This window comes from Balaenoptera borealis, assembly GCF_965194805.1.
Source record: "Balaenoptera borealis genome assembly, chromosome: 20".
In the NCBI taxonomy this organism is placed as follows: Eukaryota; Metazoa; Chordata; class Mammalia; order Artiodactyla; family Balaenopteridae; genus Balaenoptera; species Balaenoptera borealis.
This window is the reverse complement of record NC_138879.1, coordinates 13,241,001-13,255,600: the sequence shown is the minus strand read 5'-3', so window position 1 is coordinate 13,255,600 and position 14,600 is coordinate 13,241,001. Positions and strand designations below refer to the sequence as shown.

The window sequence follows — 14,600 nt, the reverse complement described above, 5'->3', positions numbered from 1 at the left end:
TACCTGGTTATCATGGTGGAATCCTGCACACTTTAGGCAAATAAGCATGGAGGTTTTGAACCCTCCCTCCTGTAGTAAGGAAAGTCCATCTGCAGATACACCTTGGGATCAGGACATGCAGACTCGGCTTTTGCAGTTCGTGCTTGATGACCCTTTGTATCCATCCTTTAGGCCCCCCTCCTATTTGCATTTCAGATACCAGCTGACTTTTATTAAAACCAGCTCCTGGTATGGGGTACCAGCTGTGAGCACAGTGACCTTGACCAGGGCAGGCCCCTCCCTGGGATGGGTGCTGATAGGCATGGCCTCCAATGAAAGGTGGTGGGATCACAGCCCACGAGCAGAAACACATCTGGACTTGTTATTAAAATATCACATCACTTTTCATGTATAATAAGGATCTTTTCATGCTTCCATCTTTCAGCAACTTTTTCCTCTTTCAGAATGGTCTTGGGAGAACAAGGAGCTTATCTATAATCTGCAGAGTCACCCTGCAGCTGAGACAGTCTGTTACTCTGTTACGCTATCACTCAGTGTGTTCGTCCTTGACCTTCTCAGCTGATAGTCAGGGGTGTGTTAAATGTCTTCCGTATTCTCCTCATACTTGCAGATGTTCACTTTATTCAGACACCCGGCAGCAGAGGTGATTCCAGTAAAAGAGGTGATGGAAGACTATATTAGAATGTTCTTGAGAGCTAAGACTTTCTGGACAATTTTGCTTTTTGCGTAGATCCTTGAACTGTAACACTGGACCCTCCGTTGATCCTGTGTTCAAATTTTAACCCTGACGTGTAATTGCTATGAGATTTTGGATGAGTTCCGTAGCGATTCCAAACCTTGGTTTCATTGGCTACAAAATGGGGATAATATTAGCTGCTCTGTCTCCCAACTATAGAAGATTGTGATAAATATCAAAAAAAGAGTGTTGTGTTTTGTAAATGGTGAGGTGGATTGAAAATACAATTCAGTCCTGAGAAGACGCTTCATTTGTTCTACAAATATTTTTTAAGTTCAGCCAAATACAGGAGCTGAGCTGGTCCACACAAGATGCCCCATCTCAGTGCATCTTGGTGCCATTGAGTAAGTGTGGGAACTAGAGGCCAGAAGGCTTGTGGTGTGGTTCCTGGGGCGCTCGCCTGGGTTTGGAGGAATTGGGGCTTGCATGTGTGGTGGTGCCACTGCACAGGGTCCCAGAGGAGGTCACGCTGTGAGCAGAGACTAACCCTAACCCTGACCCCGACCGTGGCTTCCTCTACCCTCCCCACTTTCTCTTTGAAATACTGGCCTGGTCCTGTGCTGACTTGTGCACCTTCCCACACGTAACCAGGAGTCGGGACTGGTTTAGGAAACCTCAGAAATTTGTAGGATTCTGCGTGAGGCTACCAGACACAGGGCCACTTTTCAAGAGTTTGATCAACAGACCTTCCCTTTCGGGGAAATTTCCCTGCTTTTGTCTCTGCCCTGCTGCCTTGCTATACCCTTTGTGGGAGAGAAATAGGCTAAACTCTAGCATAACTTCTTTTTATCCTCCTCACATCACCCACCCTTTTCTGCTTCAGTTTTCCTTGTTTTCCTTTTTAAGATTCCCAGCTGTGGTTGACCATGCACATGCCTGCAAGCGTGTTCCTGATGGGAGCCAGGGAAGGATTCAGGCCTGGAATAGCCAACTTCTCCGCTCCTGTTCTGACAGCTTCCTCCCTGCATTTCTGTTCCCGCCTTCACACCTGCTTCCTGCCTGCTGAGGGCGCTGCTGTGCCTGGAGGGGCCCCTGCCCTGCCTGTCCGCCTCCTTCTCCCTGCCTTGCCCCCTCCTTCCCCCTCCTCCTCCCCCTCCTCCCCCTCCCCCTCCCCCTCCTCCCCCTCCTCCTACCCCTCCTCCTCCCCCTCCTCCTCCTCCCCCTCCTCCTCCCCCTCCTCCTCCCCCTCCTCCTCCCCCTCCTCCCCCTCCTCCTCCCCCTCCTCCCCCTCCCCCCTCCTCCTCCCCCTCCTCCTCCCCCTCCTCCTCCTCCCCCTCCCCCTCCCCCTCCTCCTCCTCCCCCTCCTCCTCCCCCTCCTCCTCCTCCCCCTCCCCCTCCCCCTCCTCCTCCCCCTCCCCCTCCCCCTCCTCCTACCCCTCCTCCTACCCCTCCTCCTCCCCCTCCTCCTCCTACCCCTCCTCCCCCTCCTCCTCCTCCCCTCCTCCTCCTCCCCCTCCTCCCCCTCCCCCTCCTCCTCCCCCTCCTCCTCCTCCCCCTCCTCCTCCTACCCCTCCTCCTCCTACCTCTCCTCCTCCTTCCCCTCCTCCCCCTCCTCCCCCTCCTCCCCTCCCCCTCCTCCCTTCCCCCTCCTCCCCCTCCCCCTCCTCCCCCTCCTCCTCCTCCCCCTCCTCCTCCTCCCCCTCCTCCTCCCCTCCTCCTCCTCCTCCCCTCCTCCTCCTCCCCCTCCTCCTCCCCCTCCTCCTCCCCCTCCTCCTCCCCCTCCTCCTCCCCCTCCTCCCCCTCCCCCTCCCCCTCCTCCCCCTCCTCCTCCCCCTCCTCCTCCCCCTCCTCCTCCCCCTCCCCCTCCTCCTCCCCCTCCTCTTCCTCCCCCTCCTCCTCCTCCCCCTCCTCCTCCTCCCCCTCCTCCTCCTCCCCCTCCTCCTCCTCCCCCTCCTCCCCCTCCTCCCCCTCCTCCTCTTTCAGCACCTCCCTCCCCACCTCCTCACATTAGCCACAGGCTTCCTCCCAGCTTACTTCATCCACAGCTCATTTGATTAGCACAATGCTCATGAGGCCATTTTGCAGAAATAAGAGATACAAATACAGCTCTTTTAGTTTATCTTATTGCTCAGTTTAAAGATAAATATCCTCCCAATGACATAGTGGGCATATTTGTACGTTTAAATAAAACACTGAAATCTTTTTGATTTTTTATCAATTTAAAGCATTTTTTAAAATTGTGAGATGGAACATACCTATAGAAAAATACACAGAACATACATGTACACTTTAAAGATTAATTAGGAAGTAAATACACATGTAACTACCACTGAGTCAGGAAGTACTGCATTGCTAATACCTTAGAGGTACACCCTGACTCCCTCCCCACAAAGTCATCACTATTCTGACCTTGGGATTATAATTTTCTTGCTTTTCTTTGTGATAGTTCGCATTAAGTGTATATTTCTTAAATAATCAGGTTAGTTTTGCTTGATTTTGAGTTTTAAATAAACGGAATAATACTATGTATATTCTTTTGTCTTGCCTCTTTCACTCAGCATTGTGTCTGTGAAATTCATTTATGTTGTGTGTAGCTGTTGTTTAATTTCACACTTGAATGGTATTTGACTGTAGAAATGCGCACAATTTATTTACCTTTGCTGGTATCTGTGAACGTCGGGCTGTTCCCCGATTTGAATGACGCTGTGGTGAACGTTCTCTACATCTCTTCTGGTACATACGTGTAAGACTTTTTCTGCCCATGTGGTGAAGTTACTGGGTCTTGGGGATCTGAGTCTCCACCTTTCTGGACGTGCCCCGCTCTCTTCCCTGGGTCCGCATCCCTGCCAGCCGTGTGAGTCCTGGCTGGAATTGTCCAATGTCCCGCGTGTCCTACTCTGCAGCCTGGGTGCTCACGTTTCCCGGCCGACTGACAGGGTCATGGGCTGCTGGGCAGCATCCGAACTGCCTGTTCTGGTCTCCTGCCTACTTTGCTGTCGGGCTGTCTGTCTTCTTGCTTGTTTGTCAGAGTTGCTTCCAGGGAGTTTAACATGTGTTCTCTCCTGCAGGACGACGTGATGATGCCTCAGAGGGTGAGGCTGCAACACGCAGCTGCTGTGCGACACCCAACAAGTGTGAGTACGGATGTTTCTGCGTGTTTCTGCTGCATTGTTACACCTTTTGGCAGAACTGCCATTACAGCTTTTTAGATTAAGATTCTTGCTTAGGATAGGAAGAGTCAGTTTGTAATCAGACTGCCCCCTTGGAGAATGATGTGTGCCTGGTGTGTCTGCGCCCTCAAGGGTGTTTTCCTTTGAAGGAAAATGTGCTTCTTGTTTTGGGTAGCACTGGTTACTTTCAAATGGGTCCAAAGTAGTTTTTTGGTTTGGTTTAGTTTAGTTTGGTTTTATCAGCATTTCAGAAGCTGTGTACCTTGGACATGAAAACACAGGTTGAGAGCTGTAGGGTGTATCAGTTAAAAAAAAAAAAAAATTCTATTAGCTACATGACCTCAGACTACGTTCTCATCTTTAGAATGGCCTCCCCTTTGGCCCCCATGAGCCAGGCTCTCCAGGACCCGTCCTCCTTGGCACTCGCTGGGTGAGAGCTCACTTCCCCCCGCAGGAGCCCCATTTCAGGGAGCGTCTCCCACCCACTTGGACCTGGGGGGGACATCTCGGGCCCATGGATTACTCGCTCCCGTGTGACTCAGGGTCAGGGGTGGCCCAGGCGTTGATCCCCAGAGCTGGTATCTGACCACAGAGCCCACTGCTCAGATCTCTATGCTGAAATTTTAGTAACAACATCTTTGAATTACTGTGATGATCACTGGTTTTGAAAGTGGGAAGGAGAAAGGTCTGGAACTGTCTTAAGATACATGGTGTCTGATTGCCTGGGAACAGCCTCCGGGTTTTGCTCACTTCTGCTGCAGTGCCATGTCCACCCATGTCCACACACTAAAGCATCTCCAGGCCACGTGCACACGAGCCCCTGGGATCTGATCCCAGGTGTTGGTGGGGCCTGAGACTCTGCATTTCTCATGGGCTCCTGGGCGCTGTGTTTGGGGTCCGACTGCCTGGCCACTGGGCCTTCACGAAGGAAAGAGCCTGTTCATGGCACAGGGCTCAGGGCTCAGAGAGTGGACCCTATGAAACGTGTACTGAGTTAAGACAAAGGCTCAAATATACACTTCCTTCAGATACAATTTCTCAAGGAGCTTGACGGACGTTTGTTCACCCAAGATGAATTCTTTCTCTTCCAATAGCCCCTTATTTTGGAGCTCTGAATTTAGCCCACTGATTTTCTGCTTCTAGGAAATGTAGCCCCTCATGCTCTGTTTCCAGCTGCCCAGCCCCTGCACACCTGACAGTGACTCGGGACTTGGCTGTCATGTAAACAAACCTACGCACTCCGCCTGAGGGCTATTGTTGTCTTTTCATGGAATAGGTGATGTTTTACAGCCTTGAGTTTGATGCTGAGGATTCTTATTCTCAGAATTGTAATTGCCCTTACATTGCTTAAATTTAAACATTGTTAATGTTAACATGTCCTTGGAATACGCCTGTAAGAAGATAAAAATGGCCTTCAGCTACTTCTTGAGAGGCCATGCCACTGCTCCTCAGGCTGGAGCTTCCAGAAGGCTAGATGTGAGGGAGGTTCAGAAGTGCCCAGCCGCCTCTTTATTGAGAAGTGGCCCTTTGGCCGAGGTAGCATCATGGGGGCCAATGCACGCCCTGGGGTCTGATGGCAGGGGGCTGGTGTCACCTGACTCACCAGGACTGCTGGAATCCTTGGGCCGGTCCCCTAGGGCCCAGAGTCCGTTCTTTGACCAGAAGGTCAGGAGTGGTAGTAACTAGACCAGCCTTCGGGGAGGGGCCCACAGCCTCTTCTCTGGCCCAACAAGCCAGCACTGCCTACCTCAGCGCCCGCCCTCAGCGCCCGCCCCCAGCGCCCCCAGGTCCACCCACAGCGTCTCACAGGTCTGCTCCTCCCAGCAGACTCCCCTGCTCACTGACCGGGGCCTGGGGGTTTGTGTGTGTTCTTGCCCTGAATGGGGCTGGGCTGCGGTATCAGTCCCTTTTGGGGTTGTGCCAGTGCACCACGCCAGCCTGCCTGTGAACCTGCTCTGTCACTGGGTCCTGGGGACCACCCCCATGAGGCCTTGGGTACAGCTGAGGGAGAGGTCAGAGCCGTGGGTGGGTGACCCGTGGAGTGGTCTCCATGGCCGTGAGGCCACTCAAGCTCATGCCTTGGTGGTCTGACAGTACCCAGCTCCTGGTGGGCAGTGTGGCCACGTGGTGCCCTGGCCACGCCACCTTGAATGGCCCACAGCTCCATGTCACAGGGTCCTGGGGTCTGTGCTGTGACGGCCCCACTGGGGCTGCAGTTCTCCACGTCGTCGACTGCCACCAGCTTCCTCCAGGACTCTGCAGCCTCAGGGCCAGATGGCAGGCCCGTGCTTCTTCGGACCTCACTCTTAACTATGGTCAAGGGTGAACAGGACCCCAAGTGGCCCAAGGAGACCTGCCAAGTCCTGTGCCTCTCTCTTCATGGTCCCTCACCTCAGAGGTAGTGTTGCGGTGCCCAGACCTCTGGACCCAAAAGTCTTGCTCATCAGACGCCACAGGATGTCCTCAACACGGTGGCCAGCACGACGAGAATGTCCAGCGTGCAGACCACTGAGCGATGTGAAGACAGCAGAAAGGGTCCCAAGTGCTGGCTCGCCGATGCAGCATGTGAGCAGGACGTCTGCTTCTGCAGGGGTGTGTGGGACCAGCACCCCCCTTCCATCAAGCCTCCAAGGTGGCCCAGTCTCTGCTTTTTCCCGAGGATGTGATATTGTATTCGATTTACGCTCGAGGCTGGGATGGCCTCCACCTGGCCCTTCTCTTACACTAGCCCCTAATCACACCCCAAGGAACCCGTGTGAGGCTCGGCTGGGTGCTAAGCCTGTGCTTTCTGGTTACACGTTCAGGAACCTGGAAGTGGTCACTGGTGGGACCTGTGTGCCCATGAGCCCAGTTTATTACCTGACTTGTGGACCCTTACTCCAATGGGCGTGATGGGTCTGGTGTCCCCTGGGCCCTTGTGTCCAGCTGCCTCACGTGGTCAGTGTCCCCTCCCGGCCTTAGATCCTGCCTCTTCGGTGCATCTCCCCTGCCGTCACAGGTCCATCCTCGTGGGTGGGGCCTCTCCTTCAGCTGGTGGGTCTGAGTCTGAGAACTGGCCCAGATCTGGAAATGGTCAGGGGTGATTTTCACAGTTTCCAAGCACTTAGAATATATTCTACATTGAAAAAAGAATTTTGTCTGAAGAATTTTGTAACCAGTGTATACATTGTAGAGAGTGAGATACTTTCAGATACATTGTCTGCCCCCCCTTTTTTTGTGTGTGATTGGTTCACATGTGAAGTTACTTTTGGTTGTTCTCCACGTGTAAGTTCAAAGACCTCGAAATCTAGGGATATATAAGGAATTTGGAAAAAATGTAGACAGTGTCAGTTAATCTTAATTAAAACACATTGGCTTGTGCCTTTATAAAGTTCTAGGTTACAGCTTTTCTTGCTAACCTTGTATTAAGTGCACTTGATACTCTGCTCCCAGCGCTGGAGCACCTGTGCCCCCTCCAGCATCACAGGTTTGCAGCGAGACCAGGGGTTCAGAACAGTCCTGTTGCACCAGAACAAAATCAGCTTTAGAAGGGTTGTTACTGTAGTGCTGGGTTTTTTAAAAGTCATGACCCTCAAAAATCTTGATTTGCAGTTGCTGGTTGGTGGTTTTGTTGATTATATCACATTGTTTGGAAAGAATGAAATGAATGCTAAGTATATGTTTGTCCTTGGTCATTACTTCTTTAAGGCCATTTATAAGAAAGCCATTTAATTATGAGGGTGGCAGCTTCCATAAATTGCGCCGCTGCATATTCTCTGCAGAACTTCTGAGATGTTACATGTCAGGCGTCACCGGTGTAGAATTTCTCCACCCACTTATTGAGCATTTTGGAGCAAGGATCCGCTCTGGGACAGGAGTTGGGTGGGGTCAGGGAAGCCGCTGTGTTTGGTCTGGGCCCCTCCCTGGGGGTTCACCTGCGCACGGGCGGAGGTGAGAAGCTCTGCATTCTCAGGAATATGGAGGTGTTGAGGATGAAGGTGGGAAGGAGGCGGGGAGCACCTTGCAGAGGTACAGGGCACCCCAGAGCTTTTCCAGCACACGTGGGCGTGTCCTTCCCCGTGGCCTCAGGACAGTCCGATGACAGGACTTCCCTACGTCCCCGATGTGAGTCTCCAGGGGGCTCGGGAGGGGTCCTCAGTGACCTGGCCTGGCTCGGAGTCGGCGACAGGCTCATGCCTACCACGCCCTGTGGGAATGCAAGGCGGGAAGCAGGAGCTGTGGACCCGTTTCTGCCTTCAGGTGGCGCCAGGGCTGTCACCTCATCTCCGCTCAGCGCAGCCTCTTCCTGCCCTGTGAGTGCAGCTGCTGCGGCCTCTGTCCACTGAGCGGCACTGAATTGGTCAGGCTGAGCGTGTGCCCTGGGAGTGGCACAGGCGCTGCAGAGAGGGCACAGCTGTTTGAGGGGCCGGTGAGGGGCTCACACTGGCATGAGGTTGGGAGGCCGGTGGGTCTGCTATCAGCATCGAAAGCCCGGCGGACGCTGCGCCACTTCCAGCTCCGTCCTCACCGCACCTTGGAGCGAGCACCATCCGTGTGCCCAGCGGAGGCCGGGAGAAGTGGGGCGCAGATGGGGGCCTTGCTCAGTCACTCAGGACGGAACCTGGTGCTGGGCCCTGTGGTCCAACTCTGCCACACGGCGCAAGAGACCGGCTGGGGAGGCCCCTGGCCCGCGGTGCCCAGGGGTGGGTTTGCAGGTGGCGGGGGCGGGGGTGGGCTCTGCGTCCACGGTTGGCCCTGACGGAGCCTGGGGGGTGGGACGTGCTGCAGGCCAGGTACGGGTCTCTGGGAATGCTTGATATTTGGAAGGTGGGCGTGAGGCAGGAGGAGGAGAGGGTGACTGGGGGGCTGCGGGGAGACTGCAAGGGCCCTGCTGAAGACGGACCCGGTCCAGAGAAACGTGCTGCAGCAGGATGCCCGGGAGATATGAGCCGATGAGGGCAGCTCCTGTCCTGCCGTCTGGAGAAGTCTCTCAGGTTAAAAATCACAGCGACAGAGCTCGTGTTCCTCCACATCTGCCCCACGTTGATGTGACCGCCACACGTGAAAAACACACGTCTGTGCATTTAGGTTTTGTGGAGCGTGGCCTCCACACACCCCAGCCACATCTGATAGGTACCGTTCCAGACGAGTAAGCACAGGTGAGCCTCTCAGGAGCTAGAAGGTGTTTGAATGGCCCTATTTCCTAGTGGCAACTGTTGTCCAGGTAAGTAGAAGTTGATCGATAAGTAAAGTCATTTTTTAGAAAAGATTTTTGATGACAAGGAGCATTTGGGAGTATGAAATAAGGAAAATAGTTAATCTAACTTAAAATATTAAAACATTGCTTCCATTCCTAAATGTATCCACTTAAAGTATTTTAAGGATTGGGTCCATACGACAATTAGGAGTTCTTAATGAAATCTAATTTTAATTTATATTTTACATTTTAGTAATCTTTATGCATAAATATAAATTAGGAACTAATTTCATAAGTATAGCTAATTGATAAAATTATAGCCTTACATTTCTCTTTCCCCCCCCTTTTTTTTTTCATCTTCAGACCATGTTTCTGAAAGCCCTGCTTAGAGGAACCCTCTAGCAACACCATGAGGATGGTGGGAGGGGAGGATGGGCTGCCTTCCTCTCAGACTTTGTGTTGCCAGGTCCCGGGTTCATTTTATAACTTCCCTACGTGAGTTTGCTGTGTGGGTCTGTGGTAACAGTTCTCATTTCCATTAAGAACTGAGGTTAGTGAAGTTTACAAAATTCAGTTTCTGAATAAGATCTTGCGAATGGGTGCTGATCCCAGCAACGTCCAAGCCAAGCCGTCCCGGAATGGCACACCTCCTAACACGGCCACACTCTTGTTCCTTCCCTGCCCCGCTGGTTTCCTCTGTTGTCTTTTCTATTTTATTGACTTTTGCTTTTTGTTACTTTGTTCCTTCTGCATTGCATGTAATTGGTTTTCATCTCCCGGCTTGTGTTTTGCCTCAAACCTCTTTCCTCCTGGTTTCCTCTTTCCTACCTTTTGGTTTTGTTTTGTTTTATGATTCCATTTTATCTGTACTATTGCTTTATCAGCTATCCCTCTTTGTTTCATTATTTTTCAGTGGTTGGCCTAGGGTCTGCAATGTGCATCTTACCCCTCACACGCTACTTTAAATTAATGGCATTTTTATTAATAAATAAATGGCACTTAAAATGGCACCATCTCACATGGAGCATAAGAAGATTACAAAATTACATCCTGTCACACAGCTTATGCTGTAAACTCCACAGAGTTTGCTTTTATTTTTACCAAAGTCAATTATCTTTTTTTTTTTTTTTTAACGCACACTGTGTGAGCTGTGAGTTTTGGGGGTTTTTTGTTGTTTGTTTGTTTTATTTATTTATTTATTTATTTATTTATTTTTGGCTGTGTTGGGTCTTCGTTTCTGTGCGAGGGCTTTCTCTAGTCGCGGCAAGTGGGGGCCACTCTTCATCGCGGTGCGCAGGCCTCTCACTGTCGCGGCCTCTCTTGTTGCAGAGCACAGGCTCCAGACGCGCAGGCTCAGTAGTTGTGGCTCACGGGCCTAGTTGCTCCGTGGCATGTGGGATCTTCCCAGACCAGGGCTTGAACCTGTGTCCCCTGCATTGGCAGGCAGATTCTCAACCACTGCGCCACCAGGGAAGCCCAGTCAATTATCTTATAAAGAGGTTGCACGTGGGAAAATGTCTTCTGCTTTTACACATCTGTTTACCATCATTGCCACTTGCCATTCCTTGGTATAGATCAGGTTGTTTCCTTCTCCCCGGAGAGCTCCCTTCATCTTTTTTTGTAATTTAAGTCTTCTTGTGATGAATAGTTTTGGCTTTTGTTTTTCTGAAAAAGTATTTCTTTTGCTTTAATTTTTGAAAACTATAGTACTTGGCTAATGAATTCTAAGTTGAAGTCATTCTTTCTTTAAAGACGTCTCTCCCTTGTCTGGTTTCCATTGCTTCTGCGGAGAAGTCTGCTGTCATCCTTATGTCCGGTTCTCTGTGTGTAATAGGTGTTTTTCTCTGACTCTTTTTAAGATCTTCTGTTTAATACTGTTTTTCAGCAATTTGATTATGATGTACAAGCATGAGTTGCTTTTTTTTTAAAGGTTGGCTCTGCTGGGGCTTTGTTGAAGTTCTGGGATCTGTGGTTTTATAGCCTACATCAAATTTGGAAAAATTTTGACCATTATTTCTTCAAGAATTTTTTCAGTCTCCCACTCTTTGGGTTCATTCAGCCTGTGTCTATTGAGCACCAACTGTGTACAAGGTACCGTGCTGGCCTGGTGCCCAGCACCAGTGGTCTGGCGTGAGGGCAGGGCAGACAGCACAGGAGAGGAGCTTGGCATCCCACTGCAGGTGCCTCTTTTGATGGTTTACCTTTGTCTGCCCTGTGGTCCAGGCCAGCATTCTTTTAAAAAATGTTAAGGCAAACAAAATATCCTCACTTTTGTTCTTTGTAGACCAGCACTCACGGTGTTCAAAGCCTCAAAGAACAGCCAGCCCCCGAAGCTCCAGCTTCATTTCTTGTTCACCTAATCCTCCTTCTCCATGTGAGACCCCACCCAGCGTGGTTCAGCCTTCATCAGAGGCAGAGAATGGAAGAGGAGGCTTGGGGAGGGGGCTCAGGCACTCACCGTGGAAATTGCACAAGTCAGCTCATGTCCCAGAAAGACCACGTCTGCCGCCCCTCACGGTCTGGCTGGAAGTGTGGCTTTCAGCGTGGGCTGGACTGGGCGGCACTCTGCTGGTCTGCCGCCCCCAGCAGCTGTTCATGACGCAGCAGTCATGGGGCCGGGGCCTGGGTGTCTGTATAGAAGTTAAGCCTCTTCATCTTCATGTTTGGGAATACTTTTGAAACAGGATTTCTACCTCACAGCTTTGACCCACATTTTTGTTTTTTGACTCAAAATCTTTCCTGTTCAGCAATCGAATGCAAGACAGTGTCAACAAGACCAGAAAACAGATGGAATAGACAGTTTAAAAAAAATACACTTTGGTCAGATCAGGTGTGGTACCTCGCAACTGGGCAAGGTGATCATTCAAGGGCTGTTCTGATTTACAGCTGAATTTAGTATGTGTTTTTAGGAGAAATATATGAAAAGTTCACACATAGAATTCAGCAGTATGTAAAAAGAATACAGACCTATGGCCAAGTGTGTTTTATCCCAATCATGAAATGGATGAAAGACATGAAAGACGCTTCCCTGGAAGGTCAGGCAGATGAGAAATTAGCCCCTGGAAGGAGATTCAGCCTTTTGAGCCATCGGGGGTGCATGTTACAACCACGACAAGGTACCACACACACCTGTCGGAAAAGCCAGAATAAAACACACGGCAAGGATGCGGGGAAACTGGTCACACAGGCTGCCGTGGGGATGGAAGTGGGGCAGCTGCTCGGGAAAACAGCAGTTTCTTTAAAAATTAACATGAAACTACCATACGACCCACAGTCACGCTCCTGGGTGTTTATCCCAGAGAAACGAAGACTTAACATTCACACAAAAACCCCTGTGTGAGTGTTTGCAGCAGACTAATAGTAATAGCTTCAAACTGGAAGCAGCCCAGGTGTCCTGTAGAGGGTTAAGCTGTGGAGTATTTTTCAGCCAAAAAAGGAGCAAATCTCCAGGGAATCACCGAGTGAAAAAAGCCAATCTTGAAAGGCAACACACAGTGTGATCGCATTTATGCAATGTTCTTGTCCTCACCCCCCACCTCCCCACCCAAGACCGGAGAAATGTGCTCCTCAGGGTGGGGGCCCCAGTCAGGGGGGGAGGAGTGCTACAGCACTGCAGTAGCAGGTTCACGGCTGTGAGCTGGGTGGGAGGGTGGGGGGGAGGCGCAGCTATAAAGGCACCATGAGGGGTCCCTGTGGCCGTGGAAACGCCCAGGGTCCCTGAGCCCAGTGGAGGCCACGTGTTGGCTTTTCAAGATGTTACCATTAGAGGAAACCGTGTAAAGGCTACATGGGATCTCTGTGTATTATTTCTTAACACTACATGTGAATCTACCATTTCTCAAAAAAAAAAAAAAAAAGCTTAATTAAAAAAAAACACAACAAACAAGGACCTACTGTATAGCACAGGGAACTCTACTCAATATTCTGTAATAACCTATATGGGAAAAGGATCTAAAAAAGAATGGATACATGTATATGTATAACTGAATCACTAAAAACAAAACAAACAAAAAACAACCACACAACAAAATTCAAGCAAAGCAAGCAAAAACCTTCTCAAAACTCTTCAGTAGCATAACTGCATTAATATAAATTAATCATCATGTGTACGTGCTGTGTATATTAGAGCAAGATTTAAGAAACTCAAATATCGTGGGGTGACTTTTGATAGTTTCTCAGTAAGGAGACTTGGGCAGTGATGTAGGTTTGCCGACCACTCTGACCTTCCTCACCGTGTTCCTCGGCAGTCAGGGAGGTGGAGAAGGCACAGCCAGGGGATTGGAGGTTAGTGTCGTTTCCCCGAGGCCAGCCAGCCTGTGAGAGCCTATCAGGACCCTCACCAAGGGGCAGGCTCTCTGCTGCCACGGGCACCCTGGCTGCCCTCCCCCAGCCAGAAAGGAGGAGAAAGACCCCCTCCTGCTGCTGCGAGGGGGTCCCTCCCTCAGAAACCAGCCCGTTCCCTGCCTCTGAGCCCTGGGGCTGCTGGTGTCTGAGCATCAGGACCCCTGATATCTGCGGCAGGAACCAGCCTCTCTCCAAACCTGCCTCACCGACCAAAGGGCCGGACCTTTTACCTCTGAGCAGTCTTAGAGATGTGTAAACGCGCTGCAAGCAGATACCCCAGCAGAACGTGCAGGGGGGCTTCCCTAGGTGCTGGGCACTGTCGGACAGCAGGACAGGGCTGCCGGGGGTCAGCGTGCAGAGCTGGGTATGCGGAGAGGGGACCGTGTCCACGGCCAGGAGGAGGCAGGCCCGGGTTCCAGGACCAAGGGCGGAAGGAGGTGGTGATGCAGGGTACGGAAGAGGATTTAGAGGACAGCTAGCGCAGATTCTTCCTGGGATGGGGTGTGCCCGTCTGGTGGCGTCGTGGGGCGGGGGGCCGCTGTGGCAGCCTAGACAGAGGGAGGCGGCCAGGGGAGTGAGCTCTTAGGGCTGTGACTCTTGTTTATTTAGAGCCTGGAAGGAGAAAGTTATTGAGAAACGGGGCTGTTCAGCGGCTGCAGTGGATTTCTTTTAAGTCCCGTTTGTTATTGTTTCACAGATTATCGGTTGCCAAGTGAGGAGGGAGCCCCCCAACTCCACCGAGCGATACACGCGGTGGATCAACCAGCTGGCGCCCGACCAGCTGCTCACCCAGGTACGCCTGCCGTCTGCGGTTGGCCCCGGCCTCCCCAAGAGGGACTTTTCATGCTCTTAGCACCTGTGTCTGCCTGCCTCCTGGGTGCCAGGCACAGTCCGGTAGGCGCTCCCTGGAGAAGGGGGACGGCGTTTCAGAGGAGCCGGAGCCAGAGGGCAGGTGTGGAGGGCCCTGCTGGAGACCTGGGAGCAGGGCACCTACAGGCCAGCCGCGTAGGCTGAGGTGGATGGATTCAGAGGGCAGGAGGCGGGGGCTCGGGCAGCGCCGAGCTGCTGCAGGGGTGAGGTGTCCAGGAAAGGCCTGAGTGTCTGGCGGGGCGAGGCCAGCCCCGAGCAGGGCAGCTGGAGGGGGGCCGGGTCTGGGGGAATGAGCTGAGATGCACCGTCTGGGTGGAGCTGGTCAGCAGACATCAGGCGCCCTCGGAGCTAGAAGAGGGCGTGG

The 14,600-nt window shown here is 51.8% G+C and overlaps 1 protein-coding gene across 11 annotated transcripts in view; it reads left to right on the top strand.

The window, feature by feature from the left end:
• Positions 1-14,600, top strand: part of B3GNTL1 (UDP-GlcNAc:betaGal beta-1,3-N-acetylglucosaminyltransferase like 1) — a 107,596-nt gene that overhangs the window by 37,028 nt on the left and 55,968 nt on the right. For 8 of the 11 annotated variants that reach the window (XR_014238823.1, XM_082374255.1, XM_082374258.1 and 5 more), the window contains 2 exons: positions 3,745-3,810; positions 14,064-14,159. Coding sequence is in view for 10 of the 11 variants with exons in the window: in XM_082374255.1 (XP_082230381.1) it covers positions 3,745-3,810; positions 14,064-14,159 (162 nt within the window). In the remaining variant the exon portion in view is untranslated. Of the gene's footprint in view, positions 1-564; positions 1,081-3,744; positions 3,811-14,063; positions 14,160-14,600 lie in introns of those variants that run through there. The other 3 variants (XM_082374259.1, XM_082374257.1, XM_082374251.1) reach the window with 2 other exon arrangements.